General features: G+C 45.1%; 2 protein-coding genes across 6 annotated transcripts in view; one reads left to right on the forward strand and one right to left on the reverse strand.

Moving 5' to 3' along the window:
* LOC143989539 (uncharacterized) overlaps positions 1-15875 on the reverse strand; it is a 427264-nt gene that overhangs the window by 310233 nt on the left and 101156 nt on the right. The window contains exons 1-5 of one of the 4 annotated variants that reach the window (XM_077489693.1): positions 5994-6075; positions 4334-4455; positions 4122-4245; positions 3908-4005; positions 3615-3821 (exon numbers count right to left, since the gene is read on the reverse strand). The exons of 1 other annotated variant lie outside the window; for it this stretch is intronic. In XM_077489693.1, coding sequence (XP_077345819.1) covers positions 3615-3821; positions 3908-4005; positions 4122-4206 — 390 coding nt within the window. In that variant the 5' untranslated portion in view covers positions 4207-4245; positions 4334-4455; positions 5994-6075. Of the gene's footprint in view, positions 1-3323; positions 3531-3614; positions 3822-3907; positions 4006-4121; positions 4246-4333; positions 4456-5993; positions 6076-15875 lie in introns of those variants that run through there. 2 more of the 4 variants (XM_077489691.1, XM_077489700.1) reach the window with 2 other exon arrangements.
* Positions 1-15875, forward strand: part of LOC143989627 (uncharacterized) — a 111132-nt gene that overhangs the window by 45758 nt on the left and 49499 nt on the right. The gene's annotated exons all lie outside the window — the stretch shown is intronic.

Raw genomic sequence — 15875 nt, forward strand, 5'->3', positions numbered from 1 at the left:
AAATCACCTTTAGACGAGTTCCATGGTTAAAAGGATCGTCTTGTCCACAGCCATTTTGACAATAGCTCTCCAACACATAGGTTAATCCTGGCACCTTCCCATGTGGACACTTCGACATTTGCCAGTTTGTTGATCATAAATCCCAATTGAAATTACCAAATGGTAAATGGCATTCTACCAAATATAGAGAGTCACCTGCCAAACACCTGGAGTCGTATATTTGGCCCAATGTGTCGGCGGTGGCTTCTATATTGGGAAGACAAAGACACGGTTCTTTAGACGGATAAGAGATCACATCAAACCAATTAGGAAGAAAAAGATGGACACTACCATTAGTAGACACATTAGAATATACCATGAATTTAATCCCAATGCCATTACACTTTTGGCATTGGAACATGTTCCTTTGGACTCAAAGGGGGGGGGGGGGGGGGGCAGTGCCGATAAGACACTGCTCCAACTTGAAGCCAGATGGATCTATGGCCTTAGGGCCACTGTCTTTCCAGGATTTAGTGAATGCCTGAGTTTCAAACCTTTCTTGTAAATTTATTTTTTTGTGAGTTTTCCTTCTCCCCTTCCCCTTTTTCCTCCCCCTTTTATGATTTCCATGCTATTCACTTTGTGTTTTTCCACTCCCTCTCCTCCTATTTGTTTCAGCCATGTGAGTTTTGTTTGCATTGAAATTACACACATTTTGCTTGTTCCTTTTCATTTAGTTGATTGTACACTTGTAGATATGATGATAGTGACTTTATTTATGCAAATGTTATTTTTTGTTTTGTAGTTGTCCTTTTAGTGGCACAGCACTCGCGGGACACCTTTGCAGATCATGGTTGTGGGTGGTCCTTTATGCCGTATCTGGTTCACAGCCCTGCTGATATGTCTGCCCTTATGTGTTCCACCCCATTACCCACTGCCAACAAAAACCTCCTCCTCGTGCCCAAAGCCCGGTATAAATCCAAGGGGGATCGGAGATTCGCTGTCCAAGGGCCTCGGCTATGGAATGCTCTACCAATCAACATCCACCTGGATGAAAATCACCTGGCTTTTAAGAAAAAACTCAAGACCTTCCTCTTTTAGCTGATGATCAAAGCTCGCCACGACGCCTTGAGGTGATTCAGTTCGCATTGTGCGCTATACAAGTATTTCATTCATTCATTCACTGGCTTCCCTGTTCCTGGAGATTTGTTCTTAGCAGTCATACGGACACCCAGGGCACTATGTGATTAATTTCACTCTGTGCCCGATTAGCGCCGCTCATGCCAGAGATCCCTCGACCGTGGTTACGCTTATCGTTTCCTCCTTTCAGTATTTCCATCTGCTTTTATTTACCATCACTTTGTCTTCTCCCCAATGGCCTATGGCATGTTCAGGGATGGCCCCCTTCTGGCCGCAATATCCACCGATGTCTCCGTCGGACTTGGGGCCCTCCCACTGCTGCAAAGCGTATTGGGCTTTGTAGTCTATGGGGCCACTGGGTCTCCTGAGCATGCGCATTGGCGTCTGTATGTCCGCATTGAGTTGGTGACGTCAGACGCCGACTCGATGGATGGCATTTAAAGCCGGCCTTTTTGAGAAGTTTAGCTGTCAGAACCGGAGGCTATGATGTTAACTATTGCAATTGTTGGTAAGCCTTCTATTCATTTTCTTCCCTTCACTGAATCTGATGTTTACCCATCCATATAGCCTTTGTCATTTTTATTTTTTCTGTTTAATCATATTAGACTGCAATCCCTTTATACATGGTTACATTTCCCTTCGGAGACATTGTCCCTCCATACCTCTATTTTTAAGGTACTCCATTATTTGTTCTTTTCTCAATAAACTATCCAGTTTTTTTTCAAATTTTCAATTAAATTATAAGGTATTTATATTTATTTTTGGTTTATACATATTTTTTTCCCAATCTCTGTTTCTTGTCCCTATCTTTCATTATCACTAGTGTTACATCCTGTTAATAATACCTAGCAGGCTATTTCAAGTCATCCTCCACCCTAGGCTCTGCTACAATATATTTTAAGCGAGTAACAAGTAATTTATTTTATTTTTTTCATTTATTTTTTCCTAGCCGTTCCATGAATACAGCGGAATGCTCTATTATAATATAAATACTTATCCTTGCTTATATTTTGCATCATTTCCCAGCTTGGTTTTCTTTGCCCTCTGACCGCACCGAGACACCTCCTCTGGGTATTTGGGTCAGCCTGAGGGTTTGGTTGGTGGTTGTTACTGGATGGACGTGTTCGCAGGGTAAGCACGCTTTATTTGGTGTCCTGCCTGTGCTATGTTCTTTTTATCAATATATTGATTTATATATGTATGCCATTGTCTATTTAGTCATTGTTTCTTTTTCTCTCTCTCTCTCTCTCTCTCTATATATTATATATATATATATATATATATATATATATATATATATATATATATATATATATATATATACACACACATACAGTTTATCTTGATATTTATGTGACAGTTCGCACATCCCCTGAAGAAGCATTCCAGCGAAACATGTCAGGCTAACGTGCAACAGTATTTTTTCAAGTATACCTGCTTGTTCAGAACCACCATATATGTGAACCACTGTAAACATTTTTATTGTGTAAATGTTTTTTAACTTTAAACTTATTAAAAATTATAAAACAAACTTTTCCTCTTTCTCAGTTAGAATCTTATTATATGCACCGTTAAAATCCCTTGTCCCTCTATCTCCATTTATTGTCTATTTATGGGACGTGATGCCAACCCTTAAGGGTCTTCTACCTATAACTGGACCAAATCCATGTTTGTCTTTTATAGGGGTGACAGCGATGAGGGGATTACAGGTAGAGATGAAAATCAACATTTTGCTGCCAGCTGAACCCCAAAATCTCAATAATTCCAGTCTAGATACATAAATTGTGTCGGCAGCACAGAGAAGGAAGATTATCGGAGAGAAATCCAGGAATACAGGACGGGGAACACAGCTCAGGAAAGTGACCAGGGGATTACAGGCTGATATCACCCAGCCCCCGCCCTACTCTGGACCAATCAGTGAGCAGTATGGGTGGAGGAATGTATTTAGTGTTAATGACCCACCTGTGCTGATCTCTGTAGGAGTGTCCTCCTCTATAAATGTCCCCGTTATTCCATCCTCCTCCATAGACTGCTGATCATCCCTCACATACCTCTCTTCTTCTTCTGCTTTAACCTCAACTTTTATATCCATCAGATCTTCTTCCTGCACAAAAATATCAACTATAAAATATAAGGTCCCATAAAAAAAAGAATCCACACATTGGCTCCACAAATCCATGTTGTAGATGCTCCGTCCCACCAACCTTGTAACAGTGAGGGATGGTGTGACCTTCCTGTGTGGAATCCCGGGAATACAGAGGACGGGGACATCTCTCTGGTGGGTTCCTGGTATTATGTGGCTCCATCATATCCTTGTGTCCTTCTGAAAACTCCTCCATCACTCCATACTCCTCATCCTCCTCTTTATACTCCTCTTTCTTAACAATATTATCATCCCTAAGAATTCCACTCTATATATAATGTAAGATAGTCATTGTAACAAATATGTTTGTATAGAAGTCATAACCATATCATAATCAGTGATTGTTATCTACCTGATGATGGTGAGGGATGGTGTGATCTTCCTGTGTGGAATCCCGGGAATACAGAGGACAGGGACATCTCTCTGGTGGGTTCCTGGTATTTGGTGGCTCCATCATATCCTTGTGTCCTTCTGAAAACTCCTCCATCACTCCATACTCCTCATCCTCCTCTTTATACTCTTCTTTAACAACAATATTTTCATCCCTAAGAATTCCACTCTAAATATAATATAAGATATTCATTGTACAAATATGTTTGTATATAAGTCATAACCATATCATAATCATAATCAGTGATTATCTACCTGATGATGGTGGGGGATGGTGTGATCTTCCTGTGTGGAATCCCGGGAATACAGAGGACGGGGACATCTCTCTGGTGGGTTCCCATTACTGGATCCATCTGTAGGAAACACACACACTGACTGAATACATTGTTTCTATGTGTTTATCAGATGATGGGGGATCTAGGTGGAGCCTCCGTACTGCTCTCTCCTTTACAATAAAGTCTCCTCTTACCCGGTGATGTGAGGGGCGGCTGATTGTCCATCATGACGTCCTTGTAGAGATCCTTGTGTCCTTCTAAATACTCCCACTCCTCCATGGAGAAATAGACAGTGACATCCTGACACCTTATAGGAACCTGACACACACAATGATACAGTCACCATCCAGACACATCCCTTGTCTGTTACTGGATAATGTCCCAGAATTCCCAGAATCCTCCTCACCTCTCCTCCATCATCTCTCTGGTGACTTCTAGAATCTTCTTTGCATTTCTCTATTCTATCAGGGAGGGAGGTGGAGGTGATGTGATGGTCATATGATCTCCAGACTTCACAGGAGGAAAACTCTAAGGATATGAACACAAATAGTAAAATCAAATGATATTCCCAGAATCCTCCTCACCTCATCATTCAGTTCTCTATTTTATTAAAGACCCACTAAGATATAATTTACCCACACAGGACGCCCACTATGTAGGTAAAAGGAATTCTGGAGTCATTACACACAACACAAGACCAACAATCTTGTCTTGTTTGTGAGTAGGGATGAGCTCAGGCGTGTTCACATGGAACACATGCAGAGCCCACCAGGAAGTGGGCGCAGCGCTGCGCTAATCACAGGCAGTGAGACATTGCCCGATCTCTGCAGCCGCACAAATCGGGCAATGTCTAACTGCATGTGATTAGCACAACGCTGCGCCCACCTCCTGGCGGGCTCTGCATGTGTTCCATGTGAACCCGCCTGAGCTCATCCTTATTTGTGAGGATGCAAAAGGTCCACCCACGTCCTAAGACCATCAAATAAAAAGAAAAGTGCCAGATGGAGGGACCTTGGGAGGAGGACCTGTAGGGGGCGCCCGGAGAGGTTTCCATACACAGGATCATTTCTCCCAAGCGCGTCCCACCTCTCCTAACTCTCCTAAATGGAACAATGAACTTTGTCTTTGGGCTTTGCCAGCACACATCATATTCCCCTGATCTCCATGTACTCCGGAGACTTTACTGATCACATCTTAGAATGAAAAAAAAGGGTGCTGACAGGGATCATTATTGAGACTAGGGATGAGCTCAGGCGTGTTCGCATGGAACACGTGCTGAGCCCGCCAGGAAGTCGGCGCAGCGCTGCACTAATCACAGGCAGGGAGACATTGCCCAATCGCTGCAGCCGCACATCGGGCCAATGTCTCACTGCCTGTGATTAGCGCAGCACTGCGCCAACTTCCTGGCGGGCTCTGCAGGTGTTCCATGCGAACACGCCTGAGCTCATCCCTAATGGAGACATTTTTTTTCAGGACATTTACTACAAAAGACATTGGCCCTCTTTCTTCCTATTTGAATCTTAGAAAATAAAGACATACATATTCCAATCCACCCAAAATAACCCCACATCCCCACCCCTAATAAAAACCATATAATCTGTTAGTACAGGCTGATGAGGTGAGAAGGTGATTGGTGGGAAATGTGACTCCAAAATGAAGAGAATGAACTTCCGGTCCCATAAGTAGGGAATAGGGATGAGCTCAGGTGTGTTCGCATGGGCCATGTGCAGAGCCCGCCAGGAAGTCGGCGCAGCGCTGCGCTAATCACAGGCAGTGAAATTTCCCGATCTCTGCAGCCATGCATCAGGGCAATGTCTCACTGCCTGTGATTAGCGCAGTGCTGCGCCGACTTCCTGGCGGGCTCTGCACGTGTTCCATGCGAACACGCCTGAGCTCATAGTTAGTAGGAAAATGTTCTGACCCTGAAGGGGTTAATCTAGGTTCCCACACTATATATGTGTGTATCATCATCTGCTGGAGATAAAAGATATCACAGTGACTATGGAGGAAGAGGACGGACATGACGGGGGGTTACTGGGTGTAAATAGAAAATAAGATCTTATTACCTCCTCTGCTGCCACTTATAGTAACTCTTCTCTCTACTTCCTCCTGACTCGCCTCTCACCCGAAACTTCCTGTGTGTACCTGACATCACTTCCTGTCTGTATACCATAGAGACTTCCTGTCGGGGTAGAGGTGAGATCACCACCTTGTGGATATCAGAGGAACTGCAGCCTTGAGAAACATCCCGTTAGTGTGAACATGGCCTTGTGCTGTGTGTGTGTATGTACTGTATATCCTTATAGATAGGGGTCATCTCCACTCCCACCAAGGGGGAAAGAAATATATTACTGCCTAGTCCAGCCTTTCTCAGCCAGGATTCCTCCAAAGGTTTCTAGCGGCCCCTAGAACAAGTAAACATTTCTGGCACTCAGTAACGATATATTATTGACAATGTAAGAATGTCCTTCTCCCACTGACTACTGATATAAAGGGATCCTTCTGCCATTGGTCACCAATAAGAGACCAATAAATGGACCACTTGGAATAAACTCCGGGTTTGGACTGAACTCATGTTTGTACAGAATTTGTCTTGTTTGAGAGGGTCAGTGAATAACTGAACTAAATGGGCATACCTCTCAACTTTTAGAGATGGGAATGAGGGACACCCATTAGCAAAAGTAGGCAGGCATAGGACACACCCCTTGTTACACCCCCTTAAAGGACAATTGTACAAAAAAAGATTGATTAAACTCACAAATGCTTTTTTTTACCACTACTATTCCTTTATATTGGCTTTTAGAATTTACAAATGTACCTATTTAGAAATCAGGTGAAAGGTTTAGCACTGGAAAACACTTTTTGATGGATAAAAAGTGCATTTTATATACAGCTATATAGATCAGACCAAAATGAGCAGCAATGAGGGACAGGGGGACATTGTTCCAAATCAGGGACAGCCCCTCGAAATCAGGGACAGTTGGGAGCTATGAGTGGGTATTCAGCCAAAGTGAACCTCCAGTTGCAGTATGTCTGCCATTGCTAGATGTTGCACATAGGTGAAAACTTTGTGAGCTGCTAAAATTAAAAAATGCAATGAAAAATAAATAATAAAATAAAATAAAATAGACAGCTGCCAGCACTCCCCACACTTCCCTAAATGTGACAGTACAAAATTACATAACAAATGTGCGGCGCTAAGATCAAACAGTGAATAAATGAATGAAATAACTAAAAAATATATATTACACAAATCTACTAATAAATATATTAATTAATAAATATATTGAATTAATAATAAATACTGTATATCCTGTGAAACAAATCCAAAAACTTGCACAAAACACTGAGTTATTTATAATGTCCACAATAAAGTGCAAGTGCTCCAAGTGCTGGACAATATCCTTAATATGAGCAAGAAGAGGGGGTAAGGTCGCGCTATGGAGCAATTAGATATAGTTCTGGTAAGAGCGGCCTCTATTAAATTTTCACCCAATATGGGTGGAACAATGAAATGAAATAGGAAGAAAAATAGACTTGGCGCTATACCATTTTAGACTCAAAATAAATAAATAATTATAATTTGCATAGATTTTCCAGCGTGCTGGTAAGTAATAAAAAATTTATAAATAGAAATAAAAGAATAATGGTGAAAAACTCTCTGTGTAATGCCTAACAGTAATCTGTAGTAATTATTCTTATATATATGCTTTTCAATAAACATCAATAAACCATAAAAATCAATAAGCCATAGAAAACTAATAGAACATGCAATTCCTAAATTAAAATATTAAAGTGCAAGTGCCAGTGAGAAAACATGTGCCAGTGTTTGAATGCACAAAATTCAATTACAAAATAACAAAATAAATGTCCAATCAATTATCTGTTTTGCATATCATATGTCCATTAGTGCACCTATTAAATATCATGTGGCGAAAAAGTCCGTGAATAGATGGAATAAAAATATAAATAAAGCAGATGAACAAAACCTGGGAAGTTATAAAAATTAATGATGAATATTAAAACGGAAAAAATGTGATAAAAATTGATTATAAAATTGATGATAAAAAATAGTGAAAAAAGTGAAAAAACTGTGAAAAAAATGGTGAAAATTCTTCTATAAGTGGGGGGGGAGGGGGTGACTTCAAATGTTGCTCCCGGTGCTTGGTGACCACTTGTGTAATTGCTCTCACCAGAGGTATAGCCCCGCCTGGGGTGGATCAGCCTCCACAGTATAAGCCACTGTGTTGCTTAGTGGCTTGCCTCTGCTGTGGTTGTGGGAGTCCCTCGTTCCTCCGTTGGTATAGCGTGCCACGTTATATGCAACAAGGAAGAGGCATATCCATGGTGTAGTACGTTTATAAATTGAGATTTTATTTAAATGAACATAAAATTACTCACAAGCAATCAATACAATCTCGTTTGTTTATGCTGCTCGGTTTATAAAAGTCCCGCTCGGCTGCCTCGCCGTCTGAGCTAGAGGTGTATGCTGTCTGGCCACGCCCTACACGTTTCGTCATTCAGACGTCATCTATTCACGGACTTTTTCGCCACATGATATTTAATATGTGCACTAATGGACATATGATATGCAAAACAGATAATTGATTGGACATTTATTTTGTTATTTTGTAATTGAATTTTGTGCATTCAAACACTGGCACATGTTTTCTCACTGGCACTTGCACTTTAATATTTTAATTTAGGAATTGCATGTTCTATTAGTTTTCTATGGCTTATTGATTTTTATGGTTTATTGATATTTATTAAAAAGCATATATATAAGAATAATTACTACAGATTACTGTTAGGCATTACATGGAGAGTTTTTCACCATTATTCTTTTATTTCTATTTATTAATTTTTTATTACTTACCAGCACGCTGGAAAATCTATGCAAATTATAATTATTTATTTATTTTGAGTCTAAAATGGTATAGCGCCAAGTCTATTTTTCCTCCTATTTCAATATCCTTAATATATTGAAACAAAATCTTGACAGTCCATCATAAAGCCATGGATAAAAGTGATGCTGGTCTTCATGCAGTGTGCACACTATCCTAGTGTACCCCTCCACCAGATGTATCCGACGGGGGACAGTATCCGACAAGACACCGGGATTCTCTCACTCCACCCATAGCTCACATGATCAGGAATGTGATCTGCAATTAACCCCTGTCTTCCTGGAAAAAGTGACAAAGTCCAGGAAACCTCTCTCTTTGTAAAAAATTTGAAATCTACAACTCATGATGCATTAGTGTGATGGGCAGTGGGAAGAATGGTCCTTACACTTAGCTAAAAAGATCAATGGTATAAGTGGGATCTTATCTGAGAGGCAGAAATTGCCCAATGCTGAAGGAACCCCTAGCAACCTCTGGAGGAACCCTAGGTTTCCACAGAAGCCTGGTTGAGAATCACTGCCCTAGAGCTTTACTCAATGTCACAGTTCACAATCCCCATGGTGCTAAGATAAAATTACTGAGGTGAAGTTGGTTGCTAGGGACAGCAGCTAACTTATTCTGTCAGCTCCCACATTGGGCGCCAAAAATGTAGCACCCTGACCTCCAGAGGTGGTGTGGTGACCCCCAGAGACAGGCAGGGGTGCTAGCATTTAGCCCAAGGCTGAGTCCATGGCTATAATGGGGAGTCCTGAGCGAATTTGATCTTTTCAAAGCTTTAATGTGGAACTTGAAAGAAGGTAGTGGGAGAGGGGGTAAGGGGTCTCAGATACCAGCAGCAGATCACTTACAGACTCCTTGGAGCCATAAAAAGTACAGCTTCACTGCACCAGAACTTTTAAGCCGAATACCGCGATACTGCAAACACGGTTCAGATTGTAGAACAAGATCCAGCTTCACAGTGTCTGAGCCTTTAAGCCGGCCTGGCAACACTGTAAGCACATTTATAGGTGCATCCTCCAAACACCGGACAAGACAGCCTAAGGACCACCTCAGGATTAGTAGGCCTCGGACAGGCTTCTCGGCCGAATTGCAGGGCTCACTTAAGCAGCACATCCTAAGGCCAGGAGGGCCTGAGGCAAGAGAGCGCGCACATGGCAAATCCCAAATATCCTCTTCCAGAATGCACCAGTGGCCAAGAACCTCCTACTGGGCTGGCTGGAAGAAGAATTCATTCATAACTTAATCCTAGTTGTACCATCTCAAACTGGCCTGTGGTACCAATGACACCTACTGGCTACAGTGAGAAAGGCCCCTGGATGACGCAATTTTGTTGCGAAACGCGTAGGGCTGAGCGGTACGCTATTTATCACCTCGTGTTTGTGACGGGTTCCAGGAGAACGGGTCTGTCCGTGTGCGTCCGGCCGGCGCCACGGACTTAAGGCGTATTTTCTTTTACACACCTGTAAGTGTATTTTTATATTTTTTATCCCAAAATAAAAGGGTTTTATACTATTTTGAGTTTTATCTCCCTTTATGATTTTGATGCCCCTGCCTTTGAGTCCTTCTTTTGGACCTTGAGCCAAGTACACGGGAGCGAGCTTTTCTTCCCAAGAGCTTCTGAAGCAGCAAGGTCAGGAGGACATCGTGGAATCCCCTCCCCCGTGGCTGGAAGTGGTGCACAATTTCATAGAGCTCTGTGTGACCCTCTGTAGTGGGGGGTCATATTCGTCTGGTAAGCAGCAAATCTCAACACATGCTGGTGGTGGATTGAACACGATTTTTCTCAGTTTGGATTACATGAACATTATGTTTTATTTTTAGAGGTCTTATATTTACAGCCTTACGTCAATCATTTTGGCGTTCTATACACGGACTTATTGTTTATACACTGGGTGTTGATGTTTTATATATTTTTCGTATTTATAAGTTATGTCATGCATTCTTATTTTATATAGCGAATCACAGCAGCGAAGTTTTGAATCTAGAACAATAATACATATGTGTTCTATATTACGCACATATTTTTAAAGGGTTGTTGTACCCTATATGGTGTATATCCTAATATCACTGTACCCTATATAGTGTATATCTTAATACTACTGTACAAGTAGTTGATCACATTTTTCTTTGTTTAAGCGCGGCTTATGTTTTTTCGTTTATCTACAGTGAGAAATGCACAACAGGATTGAGATTAGGGAAAGGCCAGATAAACTGTACAATCAATCTGAGCTGCCTAAAGCCCAGCCAAAAACTACATTTACATTGTAGCCCTAGTTTAGGACCAGGGTGCTACACACATGACATAAAAAAATGTAACTACCATTTTATTCTCAATGGCCTCTGCATTTAGAATATAAAAAAAATAGTTTTTAAAGGATACAGTAAGTTCACCTTTGGGAACACGTTATAGGTTTCATCCATTTTCAGGGTGGAACATGTAATGTTCCCAGTACTGCAGTTTCTCTCTGATCCACTGCTTCTAGTGACAGCGAGCCATGGAACTTCTCCCCCTGGTCGGCTGTATCATTCATTCACAGAGTTCTGTGAATGAGAAAATTACAACTACTGTCAGCCTTTGTGGCTGATGACTTGTCATTTTCAATGAACAACCAGGGCACTGGTGAGCTCTCTAGGTAGTTCATTGATGGTTCCTGCCATTATATAACTACCTGCTCTGCTCGTAGGAGGTACGAACAGGCAGCATACACTGGAAGCCATCAGGAGACCTTCATTGCACCCACAATCTGCTGATTGCATGTACAATGGTTTAGGCCGCGTACACACGCGCGGACTGTTTGCCCAACCTTGTTCGTCAAACAGTTTCGTCAAACAGTCCGCTCAAAATTTGCATGAGCGGACTTGCCCACACACGAGCGGACTGTTTCAGCAAACTGTTTGCCAAACAGTTCGCTCAACTTTTGAAATGAACGGACTCGCCCATGTAAGGAGGAGGCAAATCCGCCCATTTCGAGCGCGTGTACAGGTAGGCGGGGCCCGCGAAGGAGACGTCGCGGGCTCCGCCGCCTGGAATGGGCTTAAAGGGGAACCCCAACGCCGAAAAAAATCGGCGTGGGGGTTCCCCCAAAGTCCACACCAGACCCTTGTCCGAGCACGCTACCCGGCCGGCCAGGAAAGGGGGGCGAGCGAGCGCGCCCCCCCTCCTGAGCCGTACCAGGCCGCGTGCCCTCAACATGGGGGGGTGCCTTGGGGAAGGGGGGGCCGCGCGGCCCCCCCACCCCAAAGCACCTTGTCCCCATGTTGATGAGGACAAGGGCCTCTTCCCGACAACCCTGGCCGTTGGTTGTCGGGGTCTGCGGGCGGGGGGCTTATCGGAATCCGGGAGCCCCCTTTAAGAAGGGGGCCCCCGGATACCGGCCCCCCACCCTATGTGAATGAGTATGGGGTACAATGTACCCCTACCCATTCACCTGTGAAATAAAGTACAAAAAAAAACACAACACAGGGAAAAAATATTTTATTGCACAGCTCCGGGGGGTCTTCCGTCTTCGGGGGTCTTCTCGCCGGACTCCTCCGCTATCTGTGTGTAGCTCTATTACTAGCGGAGGAGTCCGGCTTTCTTCCTCCCCGCCGCCGGCCTCTTCTCCCGACTTCGGGGGTCTTGTCCCCCTCTTCGGTTCTTCTGCCGGGCCACCGCGCCTTCTTGTAGCTCTTTTACAGGCGGTGGCCCGGTCTTCTGTCGCCGCTGCCTTCCGTTCTTCTGTCGCCGCCTTCGGTTCTTCTGCCGGGCCACCGCGCCTTCTTGTAGCTCTTTTACAGGCGGTGGCCCGGTCTTCTGTCGCCGCTGTCGTCGCCGCCGCCGCCGCCTTCCGTTCTTGTTCTTCTTCTTGTTCTTCTTCTTCTTCTCCTGGAGATGTTGACTCGACGAGCTCTCCGGCCGGAATGCCAGAGCCGCGCTGTGCGGTCACTTATATAGTGACAATGGGGCGGTGTCACATGGTATATGTCACATGGGTTGGTCACATGGGTTGATGTCACATGGGGACTATGACATCGTAAGGGGCGGGGTCACCATGTGACCAACCCATGTGACATATACCATGTGACACCGCCCCATTGTCACTATATAAGTGACCGCACAGCGCGGCTCTGGCATTCCGGCCGGAGAGCTCGTCGAGTCAACATCTCCAGGAGAAGAAGAAGAAGAACAAGAACGGAAGGCGGCGGCGGCGACGACAGCGGCGACAGAAGACCGGGCCACCGCCTGTAAAAGAGCTACAAGAAGGCGCGGTGGCCCGGCAGAAGAACCGAAGAGGGGGACAAGACCCCCGAAGTCGGGAGAAGAGGCCGGCGGCGGGGAGGAAGAAAGCCGGACTCCTCCGCTAGTAAAAGAGCTACACACAGATAGCGGAGGAGTCCGGCGAGAAGACCCCCGAAGACGGAAGACCCCCCGGAGCTGTGCAATAAAATATTTTTTCCCTGTGTTGTGTTTTTTTTTGTACTTTATTTCACAGGTGAATGGGTAGGGGTACATTGTACCCCATACTCATTCACATAGGGTGGGGGGCCGGTATCCGGGGGCCCCCTTCTTAAAGGGGGCTCCCGGATTCCGATAAGCCCCCCGCCCGCAGACCCCGACAACCAACGGCCAGGGTTGTCGGGAAGAGGCCCTTGTCCTCATCAACATGGGGACAAGGTGCTTTGGGGTGGGGGGGCCGCGCGCCCCCCCCTTCCCCAAGGCACCCCCCCATGTTGAGGGCACGCGGCCTGGTACGGCTCAGGAGGGGGGGCGCGCTCGCTCGCCCCCCTTTCCTGGCCGGCCGGGTAGCGTGCTCGGACAAGGGTCTGGTGTGGACTTTGGGGGACCCCCACGCCGATTTTTTTCGGCGTTGGGGTTCCCCTTTAAGCCCATTCCAGGCGGCGGAGCCCGCGACGTCTCCTTCGCGGGCCCCGCCTACCTGTACACGCGCTCGAAATGGGCGGACTTTCCGAGCGGGAACAGTCCGCTCATTTCGAAAGTACAGCGGACAGGCCCACACACGGGCGGACTGTTCGCTCAAACACAGTTTCAGCGGACAGTTTTTCGGAATTTCCGAAAGACTTTGTCCGTCCAACTGTCCGCTGAAACTGTCCGCTGAAAGCCCACACACGAGCGGACTGTCCGCCCAAACACTGTTCAGCGGACAAGGTTGGGCGAACAGTCCGCCCGTGTGTACGCGGCCTTAGAGGCTGCTTATAAAAATTTTAAAAAATGCAATTTTTTTTTTACTTTTTGTGAAAGGTGAATTTTCCTTTCTCATGTGTGCAAAGAAATATACAAAAACAGCTCTGACAGTGAAATGGCTAATAGGAGCTAAATAGACTCACTCTGCTGTGGTCACGCTCTAAGGCTGGGTTCACATTTCTGTGCGGAACGACTCGCAGCAGGGGTCCGGTTCATCGTTTCAGGTCCAATTTCGGTCAGAATTTTTGGCTGACCTGAAATGGACCAGAAGACACAACTAAATCCTGTGCAATTCGCTCCGCAGCTGTCCCGGAGATATGTTGACCGGCTCCATTGAGAGCCGGTCACAGGTTCCTGACATGCAAATTAGATGCAGGGAAACCCACATCCAATTTCCAATAGTGTGAACCCAGCCTAAACATTGGAGCTCCCCCTAATGCCGAGTACACACGACCGAACTTTGAAAGCAAGGGTCAGACGGAACAAATCCATCGGACAATTCGATCGTGTGTGGGCTCCATCGGACCTTTGCTGTCCAAAAATCTGACAGACTTTAGAAATAGAACATGTTTCAAATTTCTCTGCCGGACCAAGTTCCTATGAAGAAATCCACTCGTCTGTATGCTAGGCCGACGGACGAAAACCGACGCTAGGGCAGCTATTGGCTACTGGCTATGAACTTCCTTATTCTAGTCCGGTCGTACGTCATCACGTTTACATCTGTCGGACTTTGGTGTGCTTGTGTGTGGCCAAGTCCATTCAATCGGAAAGTCCGTCGGAACTCCGCGGAATGTCAGTCGGCAAGACGGTCAGACCTAGTCCGTCAAAAAGTCCGGTCGTGTGTACGTGGCATTACTGCAGTCAGGTAATAATTGTAGTGCAGAAACTCTGGCTGGTCCAACTATCTTGCCCCAGATCCTTTTTTCCCGTAGCACAAGAGCAACCAGGCAAATGGTATCATCAACATTTCTGGCTCAATAATTAGTCTAGGGGATTGTGTTTCCTGAATGTATTTCAGTGTAACTTGGTTAGGGCAGAGGGAGCGGTGTGATATACGCTGGAATGTTGATCAGAAGTATGATGTCTTCTCTTTGCAACTAATTCTTCTTGAAAAGTCCCTTAGCAACAGCTCTTGAGAAGTGGACAGCTCTGGGTACCAAAAGCAATGTCCCAGGCTGGGTGAACTTCAGTCTTAGTGCAACAGGGTAGTAACCAAACAGCATTCACCCAGATCCTGCTCTCAGGTCTATACTTACAAGTCCTTGGGTGCTGGGGGGCCCTCCTCGGCATCAGGCAGACAGCTGTGTAGTGGACTCTCCAGACTAGATCCCAGGTTAAATCTCCCTTCTACAGCTCTCTGAAAATAGAGCCCCAGCCTTTCAGTAGGGGGCTATACTGGGCTCCTGCTAAAGGTGCAGGGTGACCTGGGATGGTCACAGTTTTCAAGGCTGGGAGCTTCTCCTACTGAGACCTAGACTAAAGTAGCTCCAGAGCATTTATGTTCTCTCCAGCCACCTTCTGAGCACACCCCTCAGAGATTGGCCGAGACCTCATAAATATTCAGCCTGCTCCACTCCTATGTTCTGGCGCCTTCCAGAAAGCAGGGAGAAGCAATCAAGTGTGGAGCTTGATCAGTCCAAAGCAATCAGCAGCAGCTCCACTGATTACAGAGGAGCATTACAAAAAGGGAATACTTTTTCCTGACAGCTTAGCACCTATGAGGGTGCTACATAACATTGCTAGGAGGGATGTTTATTTACCTGCTACACTCCTTCCACTTTTAAATAGACGTCTCCTGACATATTGGAGTCTATTTATAAAAAAGCTGCGTAACAATTTTCCCTATGAAAATGCATGTATGTTCC

The sequence above is a fragment of the Lithobates pipiens genome, unplaced genomic scaffold, assembly GCF_037356315.1.
Source record: "Lithobates pipiens isolate NorthernLeopardFrog02 unplaced genomic scaffold, aLitPip1_a1.2 Scaffold_18, whole genome shotgun sequence".
Taxonomy (NCBI): Eukaryota; Metazoa; Chordata; class Amphibia; order Anura; family Ranidae; genus Lithobates; species Lithobates pipiens.